The sequence below is a fragment of the Ischnura elegans genome, chromosome 10, assembly GCF_921293095.1.
Source record: "Ischnura elegans chromosome 10, ioIscEleg1.1, whole genome shotgun sequence".
Lineage (NCBI taxonomy): Eukaryota > Metazoa > Arthropoda > Insecta > Odonata > Coenagrionidae > Ischnura > Ischnura elegans.
The window spans coordinates 71,516,177-71,533,837 of NC_060255.1; the positions used below are offsets into that span (position 1 = coordinate 71,516,177).

The 17,661-nt window shown below is 37.1% G+C and overlaps 1 protein-coding gene across 1 annotated transcript in view; it reads right to left on the reverse strand.

Annotated features, from left to right (window-relative positions):
- Window positions 1-17,661, reverse strand: part of LOC124166453 — a 779,139-nt gene that overhangs the window by 255,954 nt on the left and 505,524 nt on the right. The window contains exon 6 of the mRNA XM_046543984.1: window positions 6,272-6,808. Within this exon, the coding sequence (XP_046399940.1) occupies window positions 6,272-6,808 (537 nt within the window). The remainder of the gene's footprint in view (window positions 1-6,271; window positions 6,809-17,661) is intronic.

The following is a 17,661-nucleotide window of genomic DNA, read 5'->3' on the forward strand; positions in this document are numbered from 1 at the left end:
ATCCGATGTGTCTACCTCGCGGCATGAACCCTTATATCACATTTAATCACCTACAGATGAATGAACCCTCAGTGAGTTAAAATAGTGGAGGTATTTCCTTCTTCACTTACACTGGAAAGGTAATACTCGTCTCCTAAACTTGTTGTGTCATTTGCCCCCTTAGTGCGACTTAAACGCACATTAAAAACAGCTGAATAGGTGGTGGTGGCGCTAAGTATTCACCCCCCCTCCTCCGCGAAAATTTTTGGGGAGCCCATGTATTAGCTACCTATGTTTGCATAGATGGAAATGAATTCAAGGCTTCCTTTTCTATAAAAAAACCTACAAATGATTTTGTGGTGGAGAAAGTATAGTTTACGGCATGATAAAAGTAGAACATGTTTACAACTCTATCATATTTTCTTCATTTGGGTGCATTTTTTTGTAAACCACACTACTAATATTATGGAAAATTTAATTATATTCAAGCAAACTCACCCATTTTCCAGACACCATAAACGTAAACTGCAAAAGAAGTGTTCTCGTAGTTGACACTTCGCTCCCCTTTCTCAATTTTTCCCTTTTTTAAACTATATTTCATTTTTTAAATCATTGAGATCCTCTCAAATTTTAAAAACTTTTAAGCAAGTTATTTAAACTGGTTTTAATTTTTTCCCTGCTCGTCACGTGGTTTTTCCCTTCGGCCGGGCCCCCTCCCCCGCTCGGCGGGGTCTGCAGGGCCCTTATTGCTGCCGCTGTATGCAGATATACTCAACGGCAACTGGACCACTACCCAGCATATATGAAGGTAATTTTTGTAGGCGAACGAACGAACGCTATTTTCCTTTTGGAAGGGATAAAAAGTTCTGCCGGTCGATGCTCGGAGATTTCCAATTTGTTTCATATTTAATCGACGCCCCAATGCGGTTCAGATTACCGTCCGGCAGAACCTTGGGCTTCCGATTTCAGCTCAAAGGGGCTTCAAATTACACTCGCGGGAGACCCACCTCCTCCTCCTCGAGTATCCGTTTTGTCGCTTCCCCGCCCCCAAACATTCTCCACTCTATGGCTATGTAAGACGATCCTCCTCGCCTCGTATACGGCTGCCCTTACGAACGTCTGGAAGGCGTTCCGAAGTTCCTTCAAACAGCCCAAGAAGTCTGAATGACTGTAACTCTCCGTTCCCTGCTTCACCTCCTCAACGTCCTACATCTAACAGTGGCGTAACTATGGGTGGGGGATGAGAGTATAGATCCCTCCGAAAGCCTCTGAGAAATAGAAAAGTTTTGTAAAATTATTGTCCAGTTTTAAATTTTAATAACTGTTACCTGCTTTAAGTTAAATCTTTAGTGCCAAAATGATGTAAAATGTATATCCAGGTATGTAATTTTTCAAAAATTTTCCCTAAAAAGTTGCCTGGGGGAGGGGGTCGCCACCGCAGGCCATGCCATCCCCCCCAAAGCGTATTCCTAGCTACGCCACTCACCTATAATACATACTTGCTACACGTAGGCATCGTCACAGTCAATGCTGCTTATATTTCGCATTGCTGTCGAGAACTCTTTGATAACTATAATAAATGTCCAACCTATTATTGTAATATGTACTTGCACGTGTATGCGTCATCACAGCCAATTCACATTTATTTAGGGACGCTGTCGAGAGCTGCTTAATGACTACTAATTATCCCTCCGTTGGTCGGGAAAGCGTCTACCAGACGCCAAGCCATTTTCCTTTCTTCACCCAAATCGTATTTCCATAGTTGGGAAACTGTCCTTCCTTGTATCTTATTATTTCATGCATCTGAATTAGTCACCATTATGATTTTATGTTTCGTCGCATTTCTGGAATTAATACGAATATTTTGTTAAAATAACACTTCTGCTCGATTACTACTGTTCGTTGTTCCATTCCTAATACTTTTTTTGTTGAGATTCTACTCCATATGCTAAGAAAAAATTAGGTTTATAGACAAGATCATGAAGTCAGTAATACCAATGCTGTAATGACTACTTATTATTAAAATGTTCTAGAAGGGCTCTCTCTCGATCAGCAGTCACCATCAACGAAGTATATCGACAATCTCGGAGTGTTTCCATTTCCTTGCGTATCGGGTTCTTTATTTGTTTCCTCGAAATAAACCTTCCCCCCTCCCCTCTCTCTTGCCCGTCCTTCTCGCCTTACAATTCCTCCTTCCCCAAGATACTAATTGGTCTTCAACTTAGCCCCGCCCACCGGAAAAAAATGTCTTCTTTCTCCTTCGCGAACTCCTCGAGTTTCTTTTTTTTTCTCCATTCCCCTCCTGACAGAAAAGACCAGCCAATATTTATGTTTTTTTCTCTCCGCTATCGTGTTGACGGCCACCGTGGGAAGCTCTTAATGGCCTAACTTTCAACGCACTTACCAAAACAAACTTCCGAAACCATCTCCCAGAGTCGTGTTCAGTCCATTGCTCTGGTTACGCCTACGAGTACACATATACATATGTATGTATTCCCGTTTAGGAAACCTATGTGCTTTTCTCTCTCTTATCACGAGAAAACTGCAACTATATCTCCGCCATCGCCCTCTCAAAAAACCTTATTCTCCGAGCAGCTATGTGATGACATCTGATAGCGTCTCCCTTCAATGCTACCACAGAACATTAGTCCTTACGTCCTGCAGTCTCCTCTTTCCCGCTCGCTTGCCCATCCAATGACCCCATTCCTCTTCCGTGCCCCCCAGGCATTTCTCCTCCAGCCCTGTTTTCCGCACCCACGAGGATGAGGTGCTTTGGAACTTGTCAATGCCTCAGCGAAAAATGGTCAGAGTAATGGGGTTTTTGGAAGCATCAGGATGGTAGGAAGGTTAAATCTTCAAGACAAACGCCTCGGCCCCACCCATGCCATGACTTTACCTTGTTTTTAACGAATATTTCTTAAATGTTTATCTTCAACGTTGTTTAAATTAAATGTGAATCTACGTTGAAATTTGTTTTTTAGTATCTTAATTTTTAAAAATATCTTTTAACTTTTCCTTTGATACGCTCGAGACATCAATACCAGTAACGATTATAAAATTTGATAAATTAATAATTAGAGGCACTTATCTGCGAAAGCTTGAACCTAAATACCTCGGGATTTCTCCTGGTTTGACTTGAGGGCTGTACGAACATCAATTTCATTCAGGGTTTTAGTTCACTCTCGCTTCGAATGTTATGCATTATACATGGCCGAATTTTAATGCTGATGAACGATTCGTGTTATTTTATCCTTCCTGATTATTTAAATTGTTTTTATAGCTGTTGTTGAGCAATAATTTACGGACATTGAAAGAAAAAAGCGATAAAATTACGTAAATAAATATGTTTTGAGATTTTGTTTACTAAATTTTGCTATTTAAGTGATGATTTTGCAAAAAACATATTTTTCTCTGTTTTCATTACTCTACAAAAATTTGAACTCATTTATATCTTTTCAAACAATTTTTATGATTCAGTGTAAAAGTGTTTTCTTTTACCACTATCTTCTCCTTTCATAATGAGCGGTGAATAATTCCAAGAAGTGACTCCTCTGATGGTTGATCACTGGTAAACATAATCTTTTTGTCAATCAAAAGGAATTTATTCATTTGCTATGTACATACTCTTTTTACATGATATATAACATGTTGTGGAGAATAAGTATCGTGACAGAAGAAATAAGGATGCCGACATTTGAGAGAGTAAACGTAGGCGGCCTTGATCCTTCGCTTAAGCGCGTCTGAAGGAGAGGAAAGGTCGCCCTTCATCGATAAAGCAGATCGTTTACGTTTAACCGTTTCGTCCCAAGCTATCTACTTAGCATGTAAAAAGGGTAGCCGATCCCTTTAAACTCCCTGTTTTTTTTCCTCATACTACTACAAATTCTCGCCCTTAAACCGTTCCATTATCTTCCCTTTCGTCTTCTCTGTACTCCCCGCCAATGGCTTCGATTTTCCATAAGCCTTTATTCCGCGTGTTAAGCGTCGGCTCCCATCCGGTCGCTATGGTTACACACACTCATCTCGTCTCCCTCTTTGACGCGCGAAAGGGGATGCTTCGCATGAGTGGCGCCGGGGAGCTATTTTGGACGCTTATTGATGCATGCACATCCTTGTAAATCACCTTCGTAATTCGCCTCGCGAGGTTAAGCACCATGAATCGCTGTCTGACTCCCCGCCACACACGCGGGAAGTTACCTTGAAGTAGGGAATCATACGATTGATGTCAGGTTGAGCGAAGCTTGGCGTCCTTTACTCCATTCTCTTGACTTTCCACGTGTGCTAAAGTGTGTCACGTAAACTACGCATTCATCCATCATCAGTGCTTTATTGTAGTGCACCTAATTTTTATCAGATTTTTTATAGCTTAACTAGAGGCATGGGCGAACTCAGCGGGGGCAGTTGGGGGAGGCTTCCAACCCCCTAGAATGAAAAATTACAAAAGTCTTTAAGGAAAATCAGGACTGAATTGACACGAAAGTTTTCAACAAACTTTCTTTAAGCTCACGAAAAATAATATTAGTATAAGATATGCAAATGAAATTAAAATATTTTTCTAGAATCACATAATTTTAAACACTAAAAAAGCCTGTTATTTTTAAAACATTGGTTTCATTCACCATTTTCAGAGCTAAAATGTTACAATTGGAACGACCATGACTTGCCCCCACACTAGTTTTGATCATGTGTACGCCCTTATTTATATGTTTGATCGATAATAATTCATAATTTAACATTTATTGCTATAAATAAAACCAAAAGATAGAAGCGTGATGGAGTGGAATGTTTTCCATATTGAAATAAATACTAGAAATGTTCCACGATGCTAAAATCTTGCGACCTAGATCACAATTCAACTACATCATCTTCAAGGTTTTCAAGGCTCTTCAAGGCCACAAAAACACCTGAGGTTGAAATAGCGACAGTGAAACCTAGCCATGATGAAAGAACACAATTAGTAGTTTCCAAAGTTTTTAATTCCAAAACTTAACAACCGACCCCGGTTTTAACAGATTGTGTCTTTTAGAGTCCTTAAAAATGACACATTGTTTTAATATTTGAAATTAAAAAGTAAGGTAAGTGCTATTTATGTTCTCTCATCATGGCTAGGTTTCACTGTTACTATATCATCCTCAGGAGTTTATATAGCCTTGAAGAGACCTGAAAACCTTCATGATCATGTAGTAATATTGTAACCTAGGTCGCAATAATTTTTTTAATCGTGGAAATCGCTCATAGCCTCGCACCAAGGTGGCCTTGCTAAGCGGCAGCCGGAATCAGAATAACTTCACAGGTGTTCCCAGCATTCATACTTAGCCGTCGCGTTTTCGTGCGCTTGTAAATTTCCACTTTTCATTTAATCGCGAAAAATAGATATCGTCAATTAAAATTCTAAAAGCGTGAAATACGTATTCCATGAGTAATAATATTTCGATTTAGGCAATTAAAAAAATAGGAAACCACCCTATTGATCACTCGAACGATTATCGATTATTTATTATTAACGATATTGATTGCTCGTAATATCGATTGCTCGAAAAATCGATTATTTGAAAACTCGATTTTGACCGTCATTCTACCATCACCATTCCATAGGTGGCAAGGCAATTAAAAAAATAGGAAACCACCCTATTGATCACTCGAACGATTATTTATTATTAACGATATTCATTATTGATTGCTCGGAATATCGATTGCTCGAAAAATCGATTATTTGAAAAATCGATTTTGACCGTCATTCTACCATCACCATTCCATAGGTGGCAAGGCAATTAAAAAAATAGGAAACCACCCTATTGATCACTCGAACGATTATTTATTATTAACGATATTCATTATTGATTGCTCGGAATATCGATTGCTCGAAAAATCGATTATTTGAAAAATCTATTTTGACCGTCATTCTACCATCACCATTCCCTAGGTGTCAAGGCAATTTAAAAAATAGGAAACCACAAATTGATCACACGAACGATTATTTATTATTAAAGATATTCATTATTGATTGCTCGGAATATCGATTGCTCGAAAAATCGATTATTTGAAAAATCGATTTTGACCGTCATTCTACCATCACCATTCCATAGGTGTCAAGGCAATTAAAAAAATAGGAAACCACAAATTGATCACACGAACGATTATTTATTATTAACGATATTCTTTATTGATTGCTCGGAATATCGATTGCTCGAAAAATCGATTATTTGAAAAATCGACCGACATTCTACCATCACCATTTCCTGAGAGTCAAAGATTTCGAAGCTATTGTAATTTTCGTGGATCAGATACTCACCAGAGACGACCACCTTGAACGTCCTCCTCGCCTCCTGCCGCCTCGCCTCCTCCTCATCCGTCTCCACCGCCGGCTTCCTCCTCCTGGGGGTGCACTCGTAGTACCCTGCGTCCCCGTACAGCACCCTATCCAGGGAGAGGGCAGGACCCTCGCCAAGGGGGTCAGTAGCCCCTTCCCCACCCTCCCAACCCGACCCCCTCCCGTTGCTCACGCGGCCCCAGCAGGGGGCGGGACCGGCGAAGTCCTTGCCCTCGCAAGAGAGTCTGACTGCCCCGCCCAGGGTCACCTCCACCACCTGGGGTTGGCTCGGGGGCAGGAAGGGGTCGTGGGGCACGGAGACGGAGTGTACGGTCGGCGGGTCGTCCGTCTCATCCTCCTCCCCATCTCCCTCATCCTCTTCGGAGGCCTCTGGGCCCAAAGGCACGGGCCCCGAAGAGTCCGCGGGGGCCTCCGTCCTGCGGTTGTCGTGAGGGGAGGGTCTCCTCCTTGGCGGGCCCTGGATCGGGTGGGAGGAGAAGCCGGGGTCCGATTCGTCTGCTGTGAAGGGAAGAAAAGGAGAAACATATGATGAAAATGGCTTCTAAGAATAAGGTAGATTTTATTTTCGTTGCAACCTTTCTTAACTTTCCACCTTCTGGATTATTAAATTACTATTTTAACAAAGTTCAATATCAAGTGTGAGGGAAGTTTTACTGGGATTATAAAAATAGGTTTTATTGAAGAATAACATGAGATTGACTTTTTCGAGTTATCCCTGATAATTGTAGTGACATAGAGTTTTACATTGGTTTTCCGTTTTCAGAGTTTGTATTTGTATAGTTTTATTGACGCTTTTGACAACGCACGTGTTTTTATCTTCCGGTATCGTAAATTACTTGGAGGCCGGATTTACGCCATAAGGAACGGTAGGGAGGGAAAAGAGAGGAGAAATTTCGGTATCTACTTTTGTCTGTTCCTGACATCTAAGGGACCACGGCTTAACGTCCCATCCGGCGGACGAAATGCTGCACCTGAATGACTATCCATTCTACCCTCAGGCAAGGATCGGGATATCTATGATAAATTTGTACCACCGCCTGGATGTGTACCCTCACCCTCGGGGAGGGAGGCAAACACCCTGGCACCATACAAATCCAATACCCGTACAGATCAGAAACAAGGATTAGAGTAAAAGAATATGAGTTTAGAAGGATCTGAGTTTTTCCCGGTAAATTACTTGAATAAATACATCTCGGATTTATTCAAGTAATAGAAGGGATTACTCTACTAAATGCTATGCTTGATTTATAAAGCAATGGGTGTAAGAAAGCCTCTCACCAAATTTTACCATTGAGCGCTGAATAATTTCGCCCCTAGAAGAGTTTGAAGTTTCAACTTGAATTCCGCGCCAAAAACGTATTTCTCGGGCGACGCCATGTTGATGACGTGTTAACCTCATGATATCTGCATTTCTTGCATAAGGAGTGCATTATCGTAGGCGTTATTTCGAGTATAAATAAATAGTAGATGAAACGGAGAATTTTAAATGAGTGGTAGGAAACCTTACGTGTACTGTTGTGTGCCTAATGTGAATCTACCTCTCGTTAAATACAAGAAAAGTATTTTTTTGTTGTGCCAAACGACCCAGACCGAGGAAGGCGGTGGTACGACGCTGCACGGAGACAGCATATTCCCTCAGAGATGGGCTGTTATAGAAATTGTGAGGGCCATTTTAATGTAAGTCTCTTCTGCTTCTAAATGGGATTTAGTTTCCATTATTCCTTTTGTTGTCTTTTGCCACACATCGCAAAAGTTCGTATGTGCTTAAATACATACGCGCTCAACGGGAAATTTTACTTTTTAATTACAAATATATCATTATGTTTCAATTTATGTTGAATTTAATGATTATTTCGTGTGCATCTACTACATATTTGCCCCGGTTTTCACTCTTTGTTTATATCTTGCGCATTAAAAGCCAACTACTGTAACGGAAAGGGTCTTCGACGCTCACCTCGTGATGTGTCAAATAGTACAAAGTAATACATCATAATCAAAAATTTGTACTCCAGGAAATACTAGAATATCGTATTACTAACAACAAGCAGAAATAAGCACATTTGAGTTACGGTGCCGCCAGGTTTATAAATAGAAGCACAAATTGTAAATAATAACTTTTCTTTCTTTGTTAACTTTTCTAATCTTACAGCAAAACAGAGAAACCAAAGGCAAATGCGTACTGAATTAATACTAGCAAATAGTTTGAACTATCATCAATCGAAAAGAATAATTGCCAATTTATACAATGTAATGTGTGACTCCTCTCGCTAGACTTCAAACTGTACGTTAATGCCGACGTCATGATTTTATCCACCATTTGTTTTTCTCAATTAAAAAAAATTGCATTAGCTTCAATAAAAACGTACTAGCAATGACAGCGAAATTACGAATACAAAAAAAACCTGTAAATAAGAAAGAAAACGAGAGAAAAGGCTGAAAAAATTATGAAAGACAGTCCGGATCCCTCAACCTTTACTAGCACAGTTCATATCGATGGCCACTTGGCCGCCTAGGTAACATAAAATTACTCAAAAAGTAAGTATTGTAAAAAGTAAGGATGAAAACCGGTTCCAAGTATGCAGTAAATGCCTACGAAATAATCATTACAGCCTACATAAATAGAAGAGGAATGATAAATTTGCAGTATAAAATAATTTATCCCTTTGAGTGCATATATATATTCACTCACAAGCGGAATGTTAGTGGAGCACAGCAGAAAACTACGAAAGTAGTATAGGATACTAAATTTTCTTTAGAAGCATAAGTGGTGCCACAAACTTTGTCCTAAAACTTTTGAAAGTGACTGAACGTGTAGCTCAGATGTAAATATAAGGGAACAAACGGCTATTTTCACGTAAAAATCCCCATCTCTGAGTTCCTCTATCATTTTGATGACAACTGCTTACCATTTTTTATAGAACGAAACTGACTTGAAGAATTATCAGGAGCACAGTTGACCAAAGCGAGGCCTCTGCTTTAAAAATGCTGTTCCAACGAAATTTGAATGCTAATCCTAAAAGAAACTAAGAGAACCCCGAACTTCCTCACTTCAGAGAACAAGAAAACAGCTATAACTATAGCACATTTTTAAAATTTATTTCATAATTTACATGCGGAAACTAAAAACCATTAATAATTAAAGGATTTTACGATGGTAGTCCACAAATTAAAGCATCCACTATAATTGCCGTGATTACTGTCTCTATCAAAACTTTAAACATTTAATCTTAAGAAGTTTCATTTACATGAAATGATTCGTTTTAAGACAAAAAAATTGTTCATCGAGCTTCAGTTGATAATGTCAGTACATTTCGATAATCAGCCAGAACAAAATTAACGTTTTTTTTCACCATGATGACAAACTTTTGGCCACTATTTCCAGGAACCCAATCTGTTTACGGCTTCTTCAAGCGTTACTCCTGCGGCATTCATGAGGTTCACACGTCACATGGCGTCAGCCAATAGAAATACGTTTCGTGTCGTGGGCGTGGCCAAAGCTCCTAGCGGACTTTTAAAGCTACTTATCTCGGTTAAAAATCGAATTTGAGCTCTGAAATTTGGCGTGTGTGTTTTTCATTCATATCTTTTTGATTTAAAATAACGAAATCCAATTTATAATTTTGAGTGTTCCCTAATATTCTCCCTATGTTGTAAGCAAATCGCAAAATCACCAGGGCTGATGAGCTGATGTCAGTATTGCTCCGGTATATATACCCTCCTAAACAATCCTGGGAAAGCCAACAACAAAAGGAGCTAATCAGGGATCACCTAGGTGAATGAGGAGGGTATATACACCGGAAAAATGCTGACATCTATGATGGCATCATCAGCCCTGAAGATGTTGGGAAAGTCTCCCAACAAAACTTCGACCTACAACATGCAGACCCTAAACTGGTTGGAAACCTGAGGAGAATTCATTCAAGTTTAGAGTTAGTTATCAGCACCTTAAGGCAGCAGTGGTTTCTGATACATATGAAAAACAATTGAAATAGATACTCGAATTAAACCGTTGGTATTAATGCTTTATTAAACATATTCACCATATTCAACTAAAACTAATATTTCGTAGTCAAGTAATATGACACACTTTTCATGCCAGAATTTAATGTTAATATATGCCATACTTACTTCGATAGAGCCATTTAATTCTATTGAATTTATCATTAACATGCTTTACAGCATCCGTGGGCCTATAAAACTCATTTACGAGGCCAATTCATTGCAACAAAAGTGTTAAAATGTGGAATAAAGCTTCGGAAACATACGTGTCCTCTCGTAATTCGCATGGAATATTCGTGAATTAATTTTTTCCAGTCATTTTTAAAATGACTCCGATTATTTTTTAAAAGGCATCCTAACACACGCAAGGGAAAGTTATTAAATATGTTCACACTTGGGAAATTTTATTTCACTCTGTAGCTTTTTTTACTTTTTTAATTGGAAATTTTTTATGCTGAATTATGTTCATTGTTTTCATCGTGGAATACTTTATTCGAGCTTATTATTAACTCGTTTGGGGAGAATTTATTAACTTTCAATGCCAACATGATATAAATCTATATTAACGGAAAAAAATCCGAGCGAAATTGACTATGGAAGTGTATATAATCTCTGATTTTGACAAATATTTTTATAATTGGAGAAGTGATGGTTATTTTTTTTTACAAGCGCCTGTAGCAACAAGATTTTTTGAAAATGATTTTTTGAGTGAGTTGGAAAAAAGTCTGTGGTTAATTTATCTCTTTGATATCAAACAACAAATGAAAAAGTCAGTGATTATCTATCTCTGTGATTTGAAATATTAATACGGAATTTTAAAAACAATTGAAATCACTGCTGACAGTATGAGAGGTTTAAGGTATATATAAAATTGTCTATTGAATTGCTATATCGTTCAAAGAATAAAACATGTTAAAAATACAACAATCAATGATTTTTCGTACAGTTTTTTAAGTATTTTTCGAGGTTCATTAAAATAAAGTGAGTCGTCTGAAATGTGCCATTGAAGAAAATTCGGAATATGATTGTTTCACGCTTTGAAAAATATTTAATTTATTTATGATTAATAGATATTAATCGTATTTTCAGATATAGCGCCATCAATACATCGTAGTAATTAAATTTTGAGTCGATTTTTCTCATCAGCAGTTTATGTCATAGAGGAAAAAGCGGTTCTAACTTCAAATCCAAACGACCTATGATCCTTTTTCAAATGCTTTTGGATGTGGGTTTTCCCCATTTTTCCTATAATGCGAGTACCAATCTAATATATCAACATATGTTCCTAATATACTACTAATATATGCGTTAAAATTGACAATGAGACCTGCAGACAAACTTGCCTGCAGGATTCTTGGTTCAAAATTGCATTGCGTAAGCCGTTGAAAGCATAATAAATCCGTCTCGGTTGAATAAAATCATACATAATTGTGATCCAATTTTCTGGCCAATATTTCAAAGTAGTGTACTATTATGTTTAAATAATAAAAACTGATTGTAATTTTAAGCTTTTTGATTTGTAAAAGCTAAAATTACCTTTCTCTTAGCAAAATTCATCGGTAAAAAAACCATTTTCCAAAGTATAATTTTAGCCAAATTTGTCTTCCCTCCGTCAATTCTCAGTTACTTCTTTATTTCTGTGAGATATATAGTGGAAGAATATTTTTCCCGCGTATATAAATCATCGAATTCATATATATTTGTTTGGACATGGTTTAAATCAACTTCTTCCATAGCTTAGACATGACGCATTGCTCGGAAGAAATCTAATGGATTGCGAGGGACGCAGAGGACAATGGGACAAACAAGATGTTCATTGTTGCTCATTGAACCGCGCATTTGATTGGATTAGCGGTTGAGTCGTTTGGTAGAGTGGGCTTGAATGGTGTTCAGCGGAGTGGTGAAATAACGAATCTTTCGTGGGTGTAAAAATATATTGTTTACTATGATATATCTGAAGTATCTGACGAATGAAAAATAAAGTTTTTGACCATTATGTAACCTCAGGGGTAAGAAAATACTCTGTTACATCCTGTAATAAAGTATTTGCATAATCTTTTAAGCATCAATCATTATAATGCTGGTGAAAATGTCTCTTCGTTACAATATATTTTCTTTCGAGTAAGCAATGATGAAGTTACACCCTAAAATAGAGTATTTAAATAATTTTTTAAGTAAGTATTTTCATTTAAATTCAGGCAAAATTGTCTCTTCATTATAATGATTCCCCTCGTGTAAGGACTGGTGAAATCGCACCCTTTTATAACATGCTCCGATGATTTTAATATTAGCTCTAGAAAATATCAAATCTTACTAGAGGTCTCAAATATTCGTTTTATTTGGTGAGGTGTGCTCTATAAAAAATAATTATTGTGGTTAAGGATGACATGTTAATTCATTCCATTTGTCTATTAACTTCGCCAAAGCTATAGAGTGACTACGTAAATCCAACTCTTCTAACTTTCGTCAACTGCAGATTTACCGTTTTCCGCATCGCTCATCCATTGCTGTACATCAATGTTATGAGAAGGTATCTCTATACGGCCAATATGACTTTATGTTTATTGGCTCATTTATTGTGAATCAAGAATTATTTTGTGGTAGGTAACGGCAATGTAAACGCCGGAGTAAATGCAGTGCCTAGAGTCTGAAGCATCACAAGCATCATAAGGAAGAAACTTTGACACTAAAATTTAAATAGGAGAAATTTATATTATTTGCTCGCAAAATCCATCAGCCATGAATAATTTTGTAATTTATTTTATGCTCGCATTCTTTACCCTAATTTAATGTCTATTTTCTTGTGATTTTCTCCCACCATTGATCAACTACAAAGCAGTGGACGAGGTAGCCTTTTCGAAAGGTTTTTAATTTCTTTTGCCTCTAGCCTATAGTATATATGTAACTTGTGCTTTAATGAATACTATTTTGCCAAGAGTCGATCTCATTATTTGCCTCGTTATTTGACATATTGCTATCGGAAGCGTAGTGACTGGCGTTTTTGTCCTATTATGATCACCTACATTTACTTTATTTATTTTATTGACAACTTTCAAGCGAGCTTACATATTTAAGTCTAGGGACTTTTTGGAGTAAACGATTTTTGCGACATAAAAAAAACTTGAATAGAAGTTGAACCTGTTTCCTTTCTCTAATTTGAATTAGTGGTTTTATTGATTGTTCCACATTCCATGGACTTGAAAATTAGAATTATTAACTAAGGAAATGATAGAGGAAATTGATTTGAGTAAAATCAAATATCATTTTATTTTGTGCGAACCCTTTTTTTCCGTGAATGACTGATGTTTTTAAAGCGAACTGACTCAAATTCACCGTGCCATTACTATTATATGAAGTATTGCTTATGCTACGTAGACTGGGAATAGAACACGTGTTCGCTTTATTTGGCCTAATTAGTTTAATGTGCAGTGGATTCTGCTTTCATAAATTCTCTTGCCACCTTTCCAGTATATGAATTGCAATAGCAATTAATATAATATTTTTACAATATAGAAATTTTATAATTTAACAATAATTACTTCATTTGGGCTTTCAAGTTGATGTTCTAAGATTTTTAATTCTTCAAATAATGAAGAAGGCTTTCCGAAAAAGGATATACATTTTTGACAGAAATAGTTCTTTTAAGTAGGAGTGCGAAGCCAGGATAGGGTTGATTTTCTGAGGCGTTTTGCAAAAAAAAAGACTTTTAAAAATTCAACTCATGCGTCATGATTTGTATTTTAGTAGAAACTGTAATCCTCTGTAGATACTGTGTTTTGACTAGTGGGTCGTTCTAATTTGGTAATCACTAATTCATCCTTGGCTATATCCTATGTATAAATTAGTGCAAAAACTCAAACATCGGATTCGACGTCGTGGACTATAGCCTCATGTAGAATTTTATTTGCCATGCCATTTTATTAGTGTGGCAGCATGTAGGTACATATTCTTCTTAGTTGATATGATTTTACACGTGGGAAAAATACTAGAATATTATTAGAGTTATCCTGAGGAATTTTGCCTATTCAAGGTAAACATTTTTTTCTCTATAACTTACATCGATTTAACAATTTAATTGGAGAGGTATCGCATGCAGTACAGATGCGCAATGATAGGGTAGTATTTTATTATGGCCCAGTATCCCCGAAAAGAGTTAAAACTTGACATTTTTCCGTCTCGCATTGATACATTTGTACATTCAGTTTCATCGTCACACCTAAGCACGTAGATGCGACGAAATCATAATTAAAATGCATAGAAGGAATTACCTTGAAAAGTTAGCCGCTAATTAGTAACGCTGTATCTCCTAAATTGGAATCCTTTGAAAAAGTGCACAAACCTTTTAATTTTGGCTTTTCTTCCACAAAACATTCAAAGTAATATGCAGTGTCCTAAACTGCACCCGTCCATAATTCTTTTAAAATTCTCTCGGTTCCACGTTATGGATATCCCCTTCCACCGCTGCCTATTGGAAATCTGATTAATCCTATCAGAATACGCCTCTCCGTGCCAATTAAAGGAATGGAGTTTGCAATTGCGATTTAAAGGAATTCATGTGAATACCTTTTTTTTGCTCCTTTGTGCATTTTTTTGAATGCTTATCCTTGTCTCATCATACGTGGCGAAATAATAGGGATAAACTGTTTTGAGAAATTGGTACCCAAGGGCTGAATGTCAGAGAAAAAGTTGTCGCTCGCTAATATTTGTGTTCGAATCACTCCGGATCGTCTAAGTAAATAGTTATACCTACTTTAATTGCCTGTTATTCTCGTCAAAAGCATTGCTTTTGTTGAAAGATATTAGCAAAGAGAGGTTATTTAAAAGGCAATTTGGTTATGAATTTCAATAAATCAAACCAAACTTAGATAACTATTATATACGCGACAAAAATTATTGAAAACGTCCAATGCTATGTTAAATAGTAATGGTATAGTTCGTATTGATTTGATTCCTGCTAATTGTAGCGACATTGTGCGATGACGCATGTAGGGTATTTAGTTTCAAATTGGTTGCTTTGTAAGAGGATCTGATGAAAATATTATTTATCAAGCTGCATTAAAAATTTGAAATTACAATTTGGGTGAACTGTCTTTTTAAATATAGAAGTTATTATTAATATAGCTGACATTCCACCCGCCTATTAAATATAAAAATAATTAATATTAAAATTAATTAGGCATCAGGGAGTGCTTTAAATTTTTTCATCGGAGAAAAAATCGTGTGTATCCATTAGAAGTTAGTATCGTAAGAGCTCCCATGGCGGAGGAATCTCAGCTATAAATTCTTATTTCAGCCATTAGGCTTTTTGGTAGCTGGAAATCACCGATCTTCACCTACATTTGCCTATATTTGTGTGTTTGGTAGTTGAATACATGCTGTTTTACCATCAGTCTATCTTACTGTTTTCTTCGTTACATGGAATGTTGTCATTGGAAGTGTAGGTACTGGTATTTTTAGTTCTATTATGATAGTTCCATCGCCTTTATTTATACTACTGAGGATTTTCAATATTGCATGTTTTTGAGTTTAGGAACATTTTTGTGAAGCAAGCGACTCTTGCACCTTCAATATCCATTATAAATGAAGATGCTGAGTGGTCGCATTGCAAAGGAGTCACAATTATAAATTCTTATTTCAGGTCATATGGAGCTGGATATCACGGATCTAACCTATATTTGCTTCGAGACTACATTTGTGCAATTGGTAGTAGGATAGATTCCATTTTACCATTAGTCTATTCTACTGTTTTCCTTGTTATTTGAAATGCTGTAATCGGAAGCGTAGGTACTGGTATTTTCAGTTCTATTATGATCATTTACGATATAATTATCTTACGAATTAATTACATATTACTTCGTAAGTGATCATATTATACGACGGTTATACTGGTTAACTACTATAATTAAATATTATGATATTATGTCATTGTTTAGGCGAAAAAACATCGCCTTTATTTATGTTATTGACGATTTTCAAGCCAGTATGTATTAGAAAATAGGGAAATTTTTGTGTAGTAAACGATTTTTTTCACCATCTTTTTATCCATTAAAATTAAAAACTTAAGAGGTCACATGGCGAAGGAGTCACAGCGATAAATTCTTACCTCTGGTCATGGGCTTGTTTGGAACTGGATATCACCGATCTAACGACTGTAAATACGGTCTTTCAGCCAGCTTCGTCTTCCATCCTAACTGGCGCAACGATTCCTCGTCTACTTTTCATACTCGCGTCCGCGCTAATTTGGATCGCCATATTTCTCCTTTCATCCACCTCACTACTCCCTTACCCCATCCAACTCCTTTGATGTCCCATTGGCCGGTGGTATAACTCGTTTTCGCGTAGCGCCATCTTTAGCAAGACCAAAGAGAGATGGAAGGGACACAGGCAGAAGCAGGCTTATAGCTAATTTGTCGCCTTCGTTTATTCTCTCATTGCGTTTCTCTTCATTCTTTTTTTTATTCCCGTTCCCTAGTTTACGGTCGGCCGAACCGACACCGCATCCGAAACCCTTTCATTTCAATTTGTTATGCATGAGATGGGACGGTGTTGTCGTTTTGTCCTGGTTTTGTCTCGTCGTCAATGGCAACTCGCCTTGTTTGAAAGGCTCTTGTTTTTGTTCAAAAGAGAGGGTAGGGGGTTGCTGTCGAAAGTGCCATCCGTGGTATTAATGAATGTTAGAAAGGAATTCTTTGGTGGCCAAAAAAAAATGCGAAGTCAGTAATTTGAAAAAAAAAAAATATACGCCGAATGGAAATATCTAGGTGTTCCAACGAACGCACGATGTATATGGCAGTGACATGAAAAAGGTGATATTTGTTTCTAATAATTATGAATTTAAACTCCAGAAAAATAATATATGCCGCCAGCCGTTCCGCTCATCATTTGTTTTACCATACTAGTACTACCTTATTGAAATAACAGTAAAGGGAAGGGTGTAGCTTTTTTATGTATTATTCTGGAATATTTTTTTTACGGATGGCTGATGTTGAATAACATGTATTGAAATTATAACTTATTCCAATGACGCAGAATAAAGTGCACGATTCTTAATTGAAAAGAGATTATATGTGAATATTGATCCCAAAAATTGATTTTTAATACTGTCCAAGTTGTGACGACGTATTAAAATGAAATAGCGCAATGATTTCTGTCAACCTTTCTCCCACGGTTGTAAATTTAGGAAAACATAATAAAAATTACATGCTAAGTATTGCCATATATCGCTTTGTACAACTTCATAAATGCAGTAGTTTGTGAATAGAGTTCTGTCCCTAAAAATGCTCGATGCATTATAAGCTAGATCACAGTTTTGGGACAGGAAAATAATTGCTCTAATGATATGTGATTTTCAA